The sequence below is a fragment of the Lampetra planeri genome, chromosome 11 (assembly GCF_965212315.1).
Source record: "Lampetra planeri chromosome 11, kcLamPlan1.2.h2, whole genome shotgun sequence".
Classification (NCBI taxonomy): Eukaryota; Metazoa; Chordata; class Hyperoartia; order Petromyzontiformes; family Petromyzontidae; genus Lampetra; species Lampetra planeri.
In genome coordinates, this window is record NC_136117.1 from 11,985,596 (window position 1) to 12,002,514 (window position 16,919).

At 47.5% G+C, this 16,919-nt stretch overlaps 1 protein-coding gene across 3 annotated transcripts; it reads right to left on the bottom strand.

The window, feature by feature from the left end:
- Positions 1–3,002: 3,002 nt before the first annotated feature.
- Positions 3,003–11,954, bottom strand: LOC144721323 (RNA-binding protein 15-like). 3 transcript variants are annotated; one of them, XM_078598858.1, is made up of 4 exons: positions 11,860–11,954; positions 6,219–10,251; positions 5,734–5,907; positions 3,003–4,998 (listed from the first exon to the last, which is right to left on the bottom strand). In XM_078598858.1, the coding sequence occupies exons 1-2, from the start codon at positions 11,885–11,887 to the stop codon at positions 7,520–7,522; spliced, it is 2,760 nt and encodes a 919-aa protein (XP_078454984.1). In that variant the 5' UTR covers positions 11,888–11,954; the 3' UTR covers positions 3,003–4,998; positions 5,734–5,907; positions 6,219–7,519. The 3 variants fall into 3 exon arrangements, with proteins under 3 accessions (XP_078454984.1, XP_078454985.1, XP_078454983.1); XM_078598859.1 differs by having other exon boundaries at positions 5,734–5,922; XM_078598857.1 differs by lacking the exon at positions 5,734–5,907.
- Positions 11,955–16,919: the final 4,965 nt, after the last annotated feature.

Here is a 16,919-nt window from a genome sequence, read left to right on the forward strand (position 1 = left end):
GCTTTTTAAAACAGTCTGCCTCGGCCGCAGACCACGCTTTCCCACCTGATGACGGACGCTTGTGTTGCGCCCGAAACGTCGTGATTTATTTGATACCTTCGTGACTTTACCGAAAGAACCAAAGAGTATGGATTTCCTGCAGTCACGAAAGCTTCAAATCAAGATTGGCTTTAACCCGTTCTCAAGAAGGCTGTCTCTGGTGCAGGACAATCGGTTTCAAAGACAATCCATGTTTGTTTGCATGTTGTGCCACATGCGTGGTTAATGCAGACTTGATCCTTTGCAAAAGTCGTGTGAACATCTGAACGCCCCCTGTTTTATTGGCAGAAAAAGGTAAAGACTTTTTTTTATTATCTCATCGGCTTAATGATGACCAAATCATCCATCCTGAAAGTGCCCCCATCCGTCCGATCGTCAAGAAGCTGAGCAGGTTTGCCCTTTGGATAACTTCTTGCATTTGTTGCCCACGATCTCGTACGAAACAGTTGCGGGGCTGCCGCGAGCACAAAGACGGTGGGTGACAGGAAGACTTCCTTCACGAATCTGGCTGTCGCCCGACGAAACTGCTGGTGGTGGTTGTTGTTGTAATCGCCAGCGAAACATACTCGAATTGTAAATTGTGGGTTTTACTGCTCCAACACACACCGTGTGTGTGTGTGTGCTGGTGAAGTGATTGTTACGTTTTGTTTAGCTGACAAAGCTGGCTGTCAGGTGGTGGCGGGGTTTAACGACACATGTACGTGATGTAACCCCCCCCAAAAACCCTTTATTACGTCTAACATTGGTCGCGAAAGCCTACGTGTTAAACTAGCAGAACAAAAAAAAGTTCAACGCAATTCATTGTTGTACGATACTCCAACAACGTCTATGCCCCCCCCCCCCCCACTTTAACCAAGTCATCCAGCAGTGGATTAGCATTCAGGTCCGCGGTACGTGTGCAACGTGTTAAAAGCTCGCCCCGCGGGTTTTCATGGCGTTCGTTTTTCTCAAGGCGACGGGGAAGTCCCTGGAAAGAGGTTGTGAAAGAATGCTCGAGTTCCCGAAAGCTGCAACGTTGTTCTTTTTTTGTTCACAAAAACACATTAACAAAACGCGGGGAGGTCAGTTTAAGGAAGTTGAAACCAGCTTTGTAGAGATATACATTGTTGTGTAAATGGGGTGGGGGGGGGGTACACAGAAACTCGAGGTGGTGGGGAGAGAGGGGGTGGAATCGGCACAACACAGTCAATGTTAAACAAGCTTAACAAATGTGAATGCCGTTTAAGTCGGTAGTGAATTAACGATACGATCCACTTTGGTTTATCGTGCATTCTACACCCTCTCTCACTTGCTGCTAATTATAACGAGGAACGGCGATGGCGCCCAAATGCAAAAAAAAAAACATACCACCATCGTACAAATATTATACCAATACTTTGCACTGGGATATAAGATATAATAATTGGGTTTTTTTTCTTTTGGAGGGGGCGGCTGAACAACCAGAAGGGGGAGACTGCCTCCCGTCGGCCCACCAACGCTACGATGCTGACCGCCGCCAACCACTGCAGACTCAGTGGGGCAGCAATTGGTCCGTCCACGTGTTCCGACGACTACTTTAACAGGTAACCGGAGCAAACTGACGTTGGGGTCACGAGGACCGAATGCTGACAATCTGGCTTCACCTGGGATGTGACGGCCACTGAGCGCCCATCATCGAGTGGACTTCATGCAAGGAACATCTCCACTCCCACGGGCGTCAACAAGTGCAACCCGTGACCCCGCAGCAACGCACGGGAATATGAAAAACAAAGTTAACCGTTGACGATATAACACTTGAGCGTTCGATTTAATGGCTTGTGTAAATACATTAATTCAGGGTTCATGGTATTAAAGTGTAGCTTGGAAGGAAACCTACATTACCAATCTCTTTGCGAATTTCACTTAAAAAATACATCATGGTACCAAGTCTACATTTGTCGTGTGATGTCGTCGTTATAGTATTCAATCTTGTTTGGTAGCTTCTCGCGACGGTTTGGGGATTTCATCCAGCAGTGGATGGATCATGTCGAACGATGCTGTTTCGGCTGTAGGATTTCGGCGAGCCTGAACTTTGTTCATTCAAAATTACCACATGGCCAGGGTGTGAAAGGGCAGAACATGGGCAGCTCCATTAATTAATCTAAAATTTAATTTACTAGTCAATTTAGCTTCAGGCGAAATACACGATAATGTGACAAATGTCACTGGGGTTCACTTGAGGGAAGTCTACCAGGTCGTCATGGGGAGTGCAAAGTTTATATCCTGTATTGTCAGTGGAATATCTTATTTTTTTTAGAAAGCCCAATATTTAAATGCTGCCTTGCCCGCATGTGAAAAGGTGTACGGACAATGTACAACTTAAGATTTGTTTATTTATTCAATGTTAGTGGTGCAGAAATTAACCACGCGGGAAATTTGATACAAGTCAAAACTGTGGGTGGCGATTCCATGCAATATTTGCATTCACTGCAGTGCTCGCGCCTCGAATGGCTGCATGGGTGACATGAACCTAGTATTTAAAACATAAAACCACACCGATTTTTACACAATACAATGAATGCATGTATCGTAAGCATAATCAATATTAATCAATTCCATCAATGTATTGTTCCATCCTCAGTTTGAAATTTAACTGTGCAAAAGTTGACAGGAACAAGTCAGTAACCACACATGGAAAGTGGATATTTCCTCCATAAATGGAAGATCAGGGCTTTGCCAATTTTGTTAATGCATTAAGGTGCAACTCATCAGGCGTACATCATTGATGACTGCCCAAAACGACGCGTAAATTCTAGTAGAACAAGCGTACTCGACTCGGCTATCACGGATGTTGCAGAATGGCTCACATTAAAATACAATTGCAGACTTTTCTCAAATGCCACACAAAAGGAGAAGTGACAATGTGAGCGCTAAGTGATGTGACACTGAAGCCATAAGGTGCATTTTACATGTGTACAATAATTCAACCATTCATCACTCCAGAATTCCTGCCTGCATGATCTTTATTTCGGTTTGTATACTAAGATGAAATCTTTTCAATCTGTGAGTTAATATTCATCTGATAGTTGCATTTAACTGTACAGCAACAAAGAAAACCACACATTATTACAGAGGATTCTAAACACTGGGGCTAAAATCAAGCAGTACAAATGCATCAAAACCACTAGACAACATCAGGCTTTAATAACTACAGCCTCAAGCCATAAACGGTTCCATATCTGTTTCAACGTCCGGTATCAACTATCGTCAGAAGCATCAACACTTTGCAACTTTGAAGAGGAAATAGTTTGAAAAATCATAAACGCTCAGTTTATGGCTGCAAAATCAATGTCTTCGAAATGTTGCACAAATTCCATCGGTTTTTGTAGATGGGGCGCGAGGTCATTCCATAGAACCTTTGAGTTTCGTTCTTCGAACTTGAGAAAAGATTAAGGTGTCGCTTACTTTGTACAAGTGGAAAACTTGCCAAAAATGGGCTAAAGAAAACCCACAACCGTTCATGTTCATAGACGTGATCACTAAAATGTTTATAAGTCTTTAATCTATATCAAGTACAATTAAAAAAAGAAATTTATGTAAATATGAAGACATAGGTACCAAAAAACATCACTACAAATCAAAAAACTACTTTTTTTATCAAGACACCTGCCCTTCTGCTTTGCTGTTGACATCACAGCAAATTTGTGAATAAAATCATCCTTTGTCAAAACCTGACCCTTGGCTTCACGAGAATTAGTTCAATGAACGCGTTGAAAATCTTGGTGGGCACGGCAGTATTTCCTGGTTGTTCTCAGTCTAAAAGTAGGCCCCAGCGGGCCCAATTTCGCATCGTTAAGTTTTTTTTTATTGTTTTCAACAGCGGCCAGCGCTCGCGACATCCCAGGCGAGGAGTGTGACCGCACATCAGCTTTTTGTTGTTTGGGGCAAAAGGACACGGGGAGGGCAAACTGGCCAAACATGAAACCTGCAAAGCGGCCGTGCCCCTCTTTAAATCTCCTCTCCATCAACGATGAAACACTTCTCTCTACATCCACGTGCTGGATTTTTCACTTTTTTTTGCCACACGTGAACCTTGGCTCCAGGAATGTTTCACCTGAGATGGAAGCTGGAACAAAAGGATGGGTTTTTTTGCCCCCCCCCCCCCCACACAAACAAACCTTGTTGCTGGCCAACAGAACGCCCACCACACAAGTGCCATCAATGGTTGAGCAGTTGTTTCGATTTACATCAACGTGAAGTCTTTGGAGTTGAGCAAACAGAATGCAAATTTCGCAAAATTTCCCTTCGTCCCTCCGTGCAGTTTATGGTGAATGCGATTTTCAACAGGCTAACGCAACTGCAGTGTTTTTTTAATTGTTAACAAAATAAAAATTTTTTAAACGTGTACGTTTCATTCCACCTTGAGCTAGTATTTCCCTGCAGGTGCAATAAACTGATTGAAAAAGGAATAAAAAAAAAATAATGCAACTGAATAAAGCAGAATTCAAGCTGTAGTGACCAATATTTATATTGCGCATGCAAATTATAATGAATTAGACGCCTTAAGCGTAAGAAAAAATAAGATGTACCTCTTGATGAACTTGATTCTACTACCAACTTCTGTGCACAGCTGACTGGACAAGGCTTACAAACTTTCCGCACAGCCATCTAGAGCGGAGAGAGCCTGGTAGAAGGCTGTATTCAAAAATCGCTGCAGATCACTCCAACGCGGAACAAGCAAAACTCGAAATCTGTCGCTGCACGCGTGCTTGGTCTCTTCACACTGGACTAACAAAGTGGTATCACATGCAGCGGAGGTGCAGGAAATTCTTGCGCAAAGCAGCAGGAGGGGGCCTCGGAGAAGCCGTGCGTTGGGATCAGCTGGTCGCCCGTCGAGTCGATGCTCGCCAGCGGAACTGTTGGTGCTGGCAAGCTGCGGTGGACGCAGACAACCCTTGCCGCTTGCGGGGAGATGCCTCGGGGTGAGCGTCGGCGACAGCCCTGCAATGAAAGGCAACACACGTGAGGAAATATCGAATCAGACAGGGTGCACCCTCAAGATTGAATTTCAGTAAATTTTAATTTGCAATGTTCTTGATGTTATAACACTGGTCAACAAAAAATAAATTCTGGCCTGGACTTTTGCAGTTGTTTTAGACTAATGTCAGGGTTTTGATTCCAAAGCTGATCTCAGATTTGCTCTATCACATCTCATTTATATGCTATCGGCATACTCCATTTTCATTGATTTTACCCGAAATTAACTGTCACTTAATTGCAAGTTGTTGCGAGTCAGTGACTGCTTTAGTGTTAAAATATGGTGCTGTATTTTTAGGATAGTGTGTTTATAATATAATTTTATGTAGATATCCACATTTATTTAATATATTTCTTCTGCAGTTTTTATTGAAAATGCAATATTTGATATCTCAAAAACCTGATGTGATAAGACAAACTGATGCCAGATTTGGAAACAGCACCCCAAAATTACCTTAAAACCGTTGGAATACCTTATGCCAGAAAAAGTGTGTTGACCAGTGTAAGTAATTATCACAGTAACCGACATAACTCTTTAACTCATACAACACTTTTAATGTAACCTGATGCTTTTAAGCACCATTACTGGAACATGTGCGGGCCTGTCCCCAAAAAACAAACGTTTATGCACCCATCATTCAACGCATTGTAATCCTCCGCGACAACTCTTATGCGAGCAGCATCCATCTGGCAACTCACCGGGGCACCTCGTTTCAAATTGCGGGCAACTACCACAACAGCTCTCAGAAAAAGAGGGGCACTGGATCTTTGCTCATTCTGGCATTGATGCCAAATCAACTACCAGGCTGTGTGGCATTGCAGCCCCCAAGTTAAGCTGGCCCACACTTCCAAGTTTCCAGCATCTAGATTTCTCTGCAATGAAAGATTCTGAAAAGTCATGCATTACATTTAAATTAGCCCGGAGAGAGTCAATCAAGCCAATGTGGTGGGTGTTAGGTTAAATCGTTTCGGTGAAAAGTATGCAAGGTTTGCGATGGTAATTGCATTGGTAGCGATCTGACATTTAGCAGTCACAAATGCACTAAGTGCCAACTTAAAAATGCGAAAAAACCCTTTTAAGTAAAATTTAAAAGTGTGGGTGCAACGTAGCAGTGGCCCGGTTTTACTGTACACTCTGGGCAAGTACAACAGCTGCAAGCACAATAAATACCGACAAATCCCACCTGTGTGGCTGGATGTGTCGACTGCCGGTCACCCACTCCGGACGTCTCCGACACTCCCGGCATCCAACGGCGGCATCTCAAGGCGACGCTGGCACGGTCTGCTGCTGGGTGCGAGTCGCATGGATGCACCACCTTGCTCTCTGGGGCACCGCTGAGAGGTCATCCTCGTTGCATCAAGATGCAGCTTTGCTCCTTGTGGCAAGCACAGGTTGTTGGCAGTAGAACAGTTCATCAATAATCACAGCAATACGGAGTGGCGCAGGCTTTCTGGGAGAACGCATTTCACTTTTGAAGAACTACAGGTGGCATGTTGGAACACTTGGGGAAGGAATGAAATATAACTTTATTTCACTTGAATTTCACGTGCACTTTTCTTTCTTCATGAAGGCAAGTTTCACTTCTTTGAGCCATAGGTTTCTATGCTTTTTGGTGTTGTGGGCAAGCAGAAGAGCAGGAGGGCAGGACTACAAACAGGCATTACTTTCGCTGGCGTAGAGTGTTGCAGAAACAAACTGAAGCATGTTGATGGGACAGAGCAGAACTTTGTGGCGTCGATTGGTTGCTTGTGAAGATTCAAAATTTCAGTAAACAAAATTCTTGCAAATGGCATCGAACTTGGCTTCAAATTCTTAAAGGTAAGCAAATCCACTGTTGAGCTTTCACGGAGGCACTATAGAACAGTATCTACCCACAATATTATGTGTATACATAAAACTAAATGAGTTATCATTTAGAAATAATTAGCAAAATGTTAAGGAATTTCATGACCCTATCTGGATTAATATAGCGTAGGTGTGCCAATATTACATTAACACAATTTCCTCTTTAAAGTTATTCAGTGCCCAAAATGGATAACATTAACAACTGCACAATGTTTGTACACCATACTTTTTTAACTACCATTTTACAATTGTGGACAATATTTAACAGAATACATGCAACCAAGAATGCTTCAAAGTTGCCCGTCATATTTTCAGAATTCTGTATATCAGCGAATAAACAAATACGACTAAATAGAAGCACACCTTTTGACACTTACAACATACAAGCTTTAACAACTTTTGTTTTATCGGAACTGAATGTTTGCAGAGTTAAAAAAAATGCCTTGTAGCCAAAAATTAGACATTCAGAAACAATAATCAATTTCCACTGATATGCAGACAGGCATTTTTTCTGTTTAATATTTTTTGTGGGAGTATTTTCTTTAGACAACTGATTTGAATGCATAACAAATTGTCATGATGTGGAAAAATAAGATTTCGACGTTGGCCTTTTTCTGCTGTTTTTCTATTTCTGTTGCTTTAAGCGGTTCCCCGAACGATGACGACTATGAGATGGTCCTCGTCCGTTTTGGCCAACGTCCTGGCGGGCTCTTGAAGGTACTGCTGGGAGAATTCGCACGGCGGGAAAGTATGTAGCACGCCAACAGACTCCTTCTCCTTGCTTCCGCCTCCACCAATGGGTAAGCTGATGACTCCCGCCGCCTGCTTATGCTTCAAGTACGACACCAGGTTGCGCAGCGGCCTCGGGTCGCCCGATTTGTTCGCCTCCTCGTTCGAGTTTGGACGGGAGGGCAAAGCGAGGAGGACGCAGTGGCCGTCAGGCCCCGCCTGTTTAACACGTCGAGTCACCTCGTCAAGTTTCGGCTGATCCAGACGCAAGCGTTGCGTGATCTTTAACTGCGTCGCCGGTGCTCCTGACGAGCTGTCTTGCAGCAGGCCTCGCGCGAGGATCAAGTCGCCATCGACAAGGTACATGCTCGTTGGGAACGAGCTGTTTTTAAGGACGAGTACACCCTGCCAAGCAAGGTTCAGAATCTGAGCATATTCAGACAGCACCTGAGGGGTCTTCCCACTCTCTGTTCTTAAGGAATTATCCACTCTATTCCTGCCCTCGTGCTCACTATCACTAGTTCTGCGGGAGCGCTCAACATTTTGGGAAGCATTTCTGCCGCTTTCACATCCGTTTGGTTCTCGCTGCTTGTCTTCAACAGGCCCGCGGACACCATCAGGACCTGCCAGACGTTCAGAATCACTACTGGGCCCACCGCCATCCCTGCCGCGATCCAACGAGCCGTAACGACGCCTGCCGCGGTTCCTTTCTTCAAATGGAGAGCGGTCACGATGGCCGTAGCCATCGGGCGGTATGGGTGGTGGTGTCCTGCGGCGGCGCCTGTCCTCCCAGCCAGGAACGCCACCGAACTCGCGCATCCGTTCATTCGGCGGCCAGCTATCTCTGTGTCGGCCGCGATCGGCTTGAGGATACACATCGAAGGTTGCTCCTCCTCCTCCTCTGCCCCCTCCGGCTTTGTTGGGGCTCCCCCAATTTCCATCCTGGTGGTTCCAGCCACGGTCTCCTCCTCTGTAGTGTGGGCCTGCCATCAAAGGACTAGTTCGGTCTCGGCCCCTGTTATCAAAGTGGCTCGTGTAGCCGTCCGGCATGGCGTCAATGGGCGGCTGGTAAGGGTGTATCTGCGGGTCGGGGTAGCGAATCTGCCCTTCCATGTCGGCGAAATCTAGGCGCAGCCGGCGATCAGAGCCCGGCATGTGAAACCCACGCATCTGTGCCCAGGCGGCCATGGCAGCGTCGAGACTTTCGTACTGAATGTAAGCAAAGTTGTCGCCCTTCCTGTAGTCTATCGAACGAATGGTGCCGAAACGGTCAAACTCCCTGGCCAGGGCTCCCACGTGGATCCAAGGGCCCAATCCACCCACCCACAAGCGAGTGGTGCACGTAGCCTTACCATAACCGATTTTTACCTGACTCCTGCCAATCACTTTGTGCGACATAGCCACCTTGGCCCTGTGCGCCATATCCAGGTTTTGGAACTTGACGAACCCGTACGAGTGGCCCCTTATGTTGCGCTTTATGTCCACCTCCTCCACCACGCCAAAGCGCTCAAAAATTCGTTTCAAATCCGCGCCGGTGACCTCCGTGTCCAGGTTGCCTATGAACAGCGTGCGAGTCGCCCTCTGGTCATCCTCAGGCAGTATGTGCAGGTCGTCATCGTCCCGCAGTGCGCCACGTCCGCTATTTGGCGGGTACACACCACTGCCCCCCCTCATCCTGCTCTCGTACGTCCCGTACTCCCCTCCCCAATCACCTCCTCCCCTGTCACGTGCCAGTGGCTCCTCCCTCCCTAGGCTGGCACGCCGGGGTCTCGGCTCACGCATGCCACGTGCCCCCGGGCTGGGGGACAGACCCCTGGGCGGGGGTGGTGGCGGCGGCGGCGGGGGCGGCATGCTGTAAGGATACGCACCCGGGGCCCCATAGGGCCCGTAGTCAGTGGGCGGAGGCGACGGGCTGCGCCGCCGGTGGTGGTGGTGATGGTGGTGCTGCTGTGGCTGCTGCTGTGGCTGGTGGTGGAGGTACACGGCCTCAATCTTGAGCAGGCGATCGTAGAGCACCAGGCGGCCCTTGGCATGTCGGGCGTCCCGGGCGTCGTCCGCACGCCGGAAGTTCACGTAGGCGACCCTGCCCTCGGCCGGTGTTAACGTGATCTTGACGCTCACATCACCAAACTTCTTGAACTCGCGGAAGAGGCCATCCTCGATCTCCTCGTCTGACAGCTGAGAACCCAAGTTGCTGATAAGCAGCGTTTTGTACTCCGCAGTGGGAGCCGAGGGCCGGCCACTGCTACCCCCACCACCACCACCACCTGCGTTACCACCACCACCACCACCACCACCGCCGCCGCCGCCACCGCCACCATCACCTCTTTTTGTGCGAACCCCGGCGAGGGCGGAGGAAGCATAATCTCTGTCATCACGGCGGGGGCCCTTGTCCCCTCCGCGCTCGGCACTCGACCTGCGGCCGCGTTCCAGCAGCCCAGGGCCCCCGCCACCACCGCCGGATGACCCCCTGTGGCCGGGGCCCCCACCCGTCCCTGCCCCTCCTCTGCCCTCACGGTCGTCGCTGAAGCCTCGGGGCCTCTTGCTGCCCTTCAACGGGGACCCTCCCCGATCAGGGTTTCCCCGCTTCATGGCAGCGGCGGCGACGACAGCGACACTGTCGCTCCCAGGTCGGTTCCGAGCTGCGAGCACAAAAACAAATAGCACAGTGGGAACACACACGCACACACACAAGAGGCTCACGCAAGTGAACATGACACACTGGCCAATAAACATAACAATTGCCTAATTACTTTCCAGGGCACTTTCCTGGTCTCAAAGAAATGTACATTTCCGTCAGCATACTTATAGGACAAGTTTAATGAAGCAGGAACTTTAGACTTTAAAATACAATTGTCTACATTTGGAGTATTGTAGAAATACAAACCATACTATCACAATCATTAGCAGTGTTTAATATTATAAAAATATATACACAGTTGATTAATCTTTCAAGCGATGATCTTTCTTTGCTTGAAAGGGTCATTCACACATACGTCCCTTCCACATACCCGCTCTTTCCTGTAAAACCACAAAAAACGAGCAGTGCAATGTTAATCTGAATACAACTTGGATTCATACAGCAACTACATAACTTCTCTTCAAGGCGTTGTTTAAATAGGGTAGCCTTTTTCAGTGACATTCATTTCAAAGCGGATAGGAAAATAATTACAAGACAATAGGGCGAAATTCAATGACAGTGGTAAAAGTGAGACTGAAGACATTGAATTGTAAAAGAGACAGTCATCGGCAGACGAAAATTACTACCCGAATAAAGAAAGTTTTATGCTTTTATCACAACGCATTATATGACCTACACTTGTACACAACAGCAAACACGAGTTAACTCCAGCCTTTTGGCGGCAATAGTTTATGGATCACGCAATATTAAAAACTCCCCAGAGTTGCAAGCTGGTCAGGGCATTGCAATACGGCAAATGGGTTAATGCACCCGTCTGTACGGACATCTGAGTGCCATCGCCGGGGTCCTGTGTGTCGGCGGGCTTTCTACGGATACTAAGATGTCCAATAATTAAACACGAATTGACCAAACATAGCAACGCAGGACCGACTTCCTCGCAGCAGACTCAACCGAGGCCCTCCCGGACATGCACACACCACCTAAACGACGCATTCAGACAAACTCACCCACGTTACCGATAACATCGCCACGCAAAACGCCTCCTTTTCTCCCTTGCCTGCTGCCCCGCACCCCACCACCACCACCAACCACGAACTACCTTAAACTCGCGGCGAGAGCACGAAGCGGGTCGGGAGCAATCAGGCGGTCTATTGTGATGGAAGGAAGGGGAGCGAATGACCGCCGGTGGATGTGTAGTAGTCGGCAGTGGTGGTGATGGTGTGGGGGGTGGGGGGGTACAACCGTGATAGGCGTCACACAATCCGCGCAAACAACATCGAGGGCATTCGTCGGCAACACAAAAATCCCGGCGCGAACGAGCCGTGCCCGACGACACGGCGGCTTGAGAGGCCCGAAGCCGAGACGGTGTGGAGGGAAAAAAAAAAGACACAAACACACACACACACGGGTCCGCCATGTTAGAGCATCAAGGAAACGAGGTCGAAGCCTTCGCGACCAGGCCGCGTCCCCCCCCCCCACACCGTCAAAACTCGGGCAGAGCGGTGGTGTTGGCTGGGTTTGTTAAGGGGGTGGGTGGGTGGTGTTGGAGACGTCGCCGCAACGTTGGCTGGCGACGCTAGCTGCCCGTGGTGGTGGGTGGGCTACTCACGGGAGCGCTTCCTCGCCGCGGTCGACATGTGAACGGTGTTGGTGACGACGGCGGAGAGCGGCGCTCGCTGCTGCTGCTGCTGCCTGTGGGCGGGAGGCTCAGGACCCCCCCCCCCCCATTCACCCCGCCCCCCCTTACCTCACCCCACCCCCCTTCACCCTCCCCCACGACTTCGCCTCCTTTTAGGTGGCCGTGGCGCTGCCAGCACAGCCCAAGGTGCCTGCGTGGAGTGCCGGCAGCTGTATAAATATTTTAAAAAAACGTTGTGTTTGGGTTGATACTAACATGGTGGTGGGTGAGGGTGTTTTTTTTATCATTTCGGGGTTGGTTACGTTGTTGGTTTTTATTCCGGGGATGAAAAAAGCGGTATCGTTGCTATGCTGTAACCTCCAATCACCCGGCACGGCTGTCACGTTAACATGGGTATGTATTTAAGATGGACACAGTTTTTTAGTTGCATTTATTAGGTGTAGCCCTGTGAGCCATTCGGCTCTTGAATCGGGTGCAACCGCAACGAACAAAAAACAAAAACATGAACAAGAAAACATCTTAAAGTGACCCTGTGCAAACAGAAAAATCCAGGAAAAAACTGCAAAATCTTACAGAAAAAGCACCGTACACCAACGCTGTGCAAAAATCCCAGTGGGATGCAAGTCAAACAACAACAACAACCACAAGACAACTTAGATTAAAGCCATGAGTCTAACTCCGTACTACAACACAAATTCTGTCCACTTGTAACGCAGCCTCCTCCCCACTATTCTCTCGAACAGAGGTTGAGAGAGGAGGAGGAGGAGACTGCTAGCTCTGCGGCCCTACAAGCATACAGTTGTTCCCCGCCAATGAATGAGTGTTTGTGCACGTGGAGGAGATGTTTGAGCACTCGGAGGAGAGAAACCCCAGGCGGTGCCAGGGAGACAACGCCAATCTACCCCGCGCAGACGGATACAGGGGAAAGCCCGCGTTGTTTTAGATGTACTGAGGGGCCGTCCATAAATGACGTCACGCACCTATGGGGTGGGGGGGGGGGGTCAGACATTTGTAACAATGTGTGACAGGGGGGGGGGGGTTGAGAAATGTTACGTCACATCAAAATTCGCAACTTAAAATAAATATAGACAACACGTTCTACTTAATTGAATAGACTTTTGAATAAATGTTTTCTCCTACAACATCAGAGTGCAGCGCCACATTAAATACGCACTACAATGACAATAGTTTAAAGCGATGTGAAGCATGTTTTATTTTTTTGGGGAGGGGGGGGGCAGAGTTTTGTGACGTCATTTTTGAGGGGGAGGGGTCTGGCTTTTTGTGACGCCATGTGACGAGGGGGGTGGTCAAAAATCGTCCAAAATCGCGTGACGTCATTTATGGACGGCCCCTGACGACTTGTGGCGTTCCTGGGCGAATTGCAGTACAAGCAACCTCGGGCAGGGAGTTTCGCGACATTTTGTGCGATCCACCAACGGGGGGTAAACAGGCCACGAGCGAAGCCAACACTTGCGGCTTAAGAATGTTTCGTGACTGAATTTACACTCAACGTCTTACACACACACACCACAAACTCGTCCATTGCTGCCCGGGTAGCACCACATATAAAATCAAATCGCGTATAAGCATAGTCGTTTGAACTCCCACCAGCCGCTCAATTTCTACTACGACGTTAAAACGAATCCATTTTTAGATCGGCTGTGGTGTGAGTGGTGAATGTCTGACAAGGTTCCACTGAGTGTCATCGTCACGTGCTGCCCACGATCCAGCAAATGTGGAATTTTGCACCACCACTCACCCAAAATTCCAGATTTACTAATCACGGTTTATTAATGACAGTGTATCCCATCGTCTTCACTTGCCGTGTGGTGAATTGTTTTGCAGTACAATTTGTTTACGAGTAAAATACTCTCCATGCAATTATATTTCACAACATAGTTTTGACTTGTGCATACAATATAAAAAAAAAACTATTTGTTCAATGCTCAGGTAGAGTATTACCTGTAAAATGTTTTGTGGGACATTTAAAAACCCGAATTAGATCATAAAAAGCAACATACCTTGGAGCTTAAATGTTTGCAAATACTAAATTAAATACACTTTAACGTATACATTTGGTAATACCACTGTCATTGATTGTCATTTGGTACGTCACACATCTCAAGTGTGTTGTAAAAAAAAAACACTCCGATGATGTTCGAGAGATAACTTGTTAAAATAAAAATGTATAAAGCAAATGGGGAAGTAGTGAGGTAATGAGTAGGATTATGAACGTTTCGGTCAGACAGTGGCAGCATTGTCAGTGAACAGCTGTATCGACCCAAGAGGATGGATGTGAGAGACTGGCACAGCGATAGAGTTATACTGGTAGGAACCTCCTGGTTACACCAGCCCACAGGGGATTATTGTGTCCGTCCGTCCGTCGTGCAGGGAGGGGCTGGGTGGGGATGGAGGGGCTGGGTGGGGAGGGGAGGGTGGGAAGGGGCTGGGTGGGGAGGGGCTGGGTGGGGAGGGTAGGGAGGGGCTGGTTGGGGAGGGGCTGGGTGGAAAGGGTGGGGCTGGGTGGGGAGGGGCTGGTCACCCCGTGGTGCCCTTATAAAACTCAACGTTTAACCTACTCACGCCGGCTTGTGCCCGCCCTCACAGTCGGCCATATTTGCGGAATACACCACGCCGCCGTTGACCCTGGCCATTGACCGAGCAACCCAACGTTCCTACCAGCTCCCTCCGCAGGAATGTGTTTTCCTTTCCCCCTCGACAGTGTTGAAGATGAGCCTCGGCTAGAATCAGGGGTTAGTTGGATAAATCCGTTTTGGTGAACATTGCCTTTCATTTCTGACCCAAATCAATCTGAATGCAAGGAGATGTTTCACAGAAAATGTATTTTTATGCAATCGGCGACGGATTACAAAGTCAAAAATAACTCTTACAGAACAGATTCCAAAGAAAAAAACAGGTCCTGTTGCAAGAGATTGAACCAGTTGCTTAATCCGATTTGCACGGTTAGCTATGTATTGCGCGAAAATAAGTTCAACATACATACTGTACGTACAATCCAGAGCCAATTCCCTCGTGATGTTGATGACAAATGTGGTTTTTGCAATTGTGGTGACAGTGGTAATTGTGATGTTAACACTATAATTGGTGGGAAAGACGACATTGGTAATTATGGTGGTGAAGAATATGATTTTGGTGTGATGATAACAATTATCGTTGTGATGGTGATACGTATGCTGGCGATGTTTGTGATGTGGGGCTACCTTGTCAGCAGAGGGCAGTGCAGTGAAATGTATTCTTACACTATTCTCTCCGCCTTCATCAACTCACACTGACACATGTGAAACGTGTTCATGTTTGTGATGTTGGTGATTGTTATGGTCGTGGCGAAATTGGACGTTGTAATGATGGTGCATTTGTGCTTTCGTGGTGTAGCCAGTCAACCCACAACACCTAGTTCTGTCCCGTGACCTCCTGCCAGCAAGCCTTCGACACATCACGTGGCTTCAAGGTGCACCTAGCCTGGCACATGGCACGTGGTGACGCGACTGGCACTGAGTGGCGAACGGCGTTTGTTGGTGGTCGTGGTGGTGATGATGGTCAATAGTGGTTTTGGCCATTAAAACATTGGAATGAGTTTTGAAAATGGAGTCAATGGTAAGACGATTGATTATATCCAAAGTACAGTATTGTAATCATAAGTATAGTGCAAAGTGTATATTGCCGTAACATGAAAACCATTGATAGGGGCTCTGAAATATTAAGGTGATGGTATCAGCCCCTTATAATTCGGTTATCCACTTGCATACACGTCATATGTGGGTTGTGCTTTGGGTCGAGTCATCCCATCGATAGAAAAGTTCAAAAACAACTGAGACGATGAGACGATTATTCGGTTAAGTTGATTTATGGACTAGAAATGATAATAAACTAATTGAGTTGTGGTCAGTATTCAGGCTCCTGGCATCACCAAGCGAACACCTCCCGTCCAACTTCGTTTTCTTCCTCCAGCTATTGTCAAGTTGTGCGATTACTGTAATCTAGTAATCGGATCGTTATTCAAATTATTTTAATATAATCGGATAGTCCATCTCGAAAGCGGAATTTCCACCACTTACTCAATCAAGCCCTAAACGAGAGATACTGTCCCATGCCCATTTGAACAGGAAGCCACTGCCTCTGAGCGTGTTTGCCATACACTGTACTCTTAATCAGGGCATACACGTGTCTGTATTTTTATTATTCTGCGCGTTTACCCAGGAAGGTTCAAAAGAACTACACTGAATGGAGTTCAAAATAACTCAGGAACAAACACCTTGGGGGCCGTCCATAAATGAGGTCACGCAACTGGGGGGGGGGGGGGGTCAGAAATCTGTGACGATGTGTGACGAGGGGGGGGGGGTTGAGAAATGTGGCGTCACATCAAAATGCGCAACTTTCAATAAACATAGACAACACGTTCTACTTAATTAAATAGACTTTTTAATAAATGTTTTCTCCTACAACATCAGAGTGCAGCGGCACATTAAATACGCACGACAATGACAATAGTTTAAAGCGATTTGAAGCATGTTTTAAAAAATTTTGGGGGGGGGGCAGAGCTTTGTGACGTCATATTTGAGGGGGGGGGTCTGACTTTTTGTGACGCCGTGTGACGAGGGAGGGGGGTAAAAAATCTTCCAAAATCGCATGACGTCATTTATGGACGGCCCCTTGTGAAAGACCCAACGCAGAAGATCCCTGGGTTTGATATTCCACGAAGCTCACGGTCCACCCTAAATAGCATCCACTGCACAAACCATGGAAGGTGCGGATACCCTGATGCACAAATGGACAATTAAAAACTCTCCAGTGCGCGACTGTGGTCATCCAGAACAGAGCGTACAACGTATGACGACGCAATGCCCGATCCACAAATACGAAGGGGACATCAACAGCGATGCACTCCGCTGCTCCTGACGCGGTTGTCTGGCTTGACCACCTCGATGTGAAATTGTACGTTGTTGTTCTGCATCTTCTACATCAGTCATACGGAAAAAGAAGACCCAGGAAAGTCACACTGAGTGTCAAGA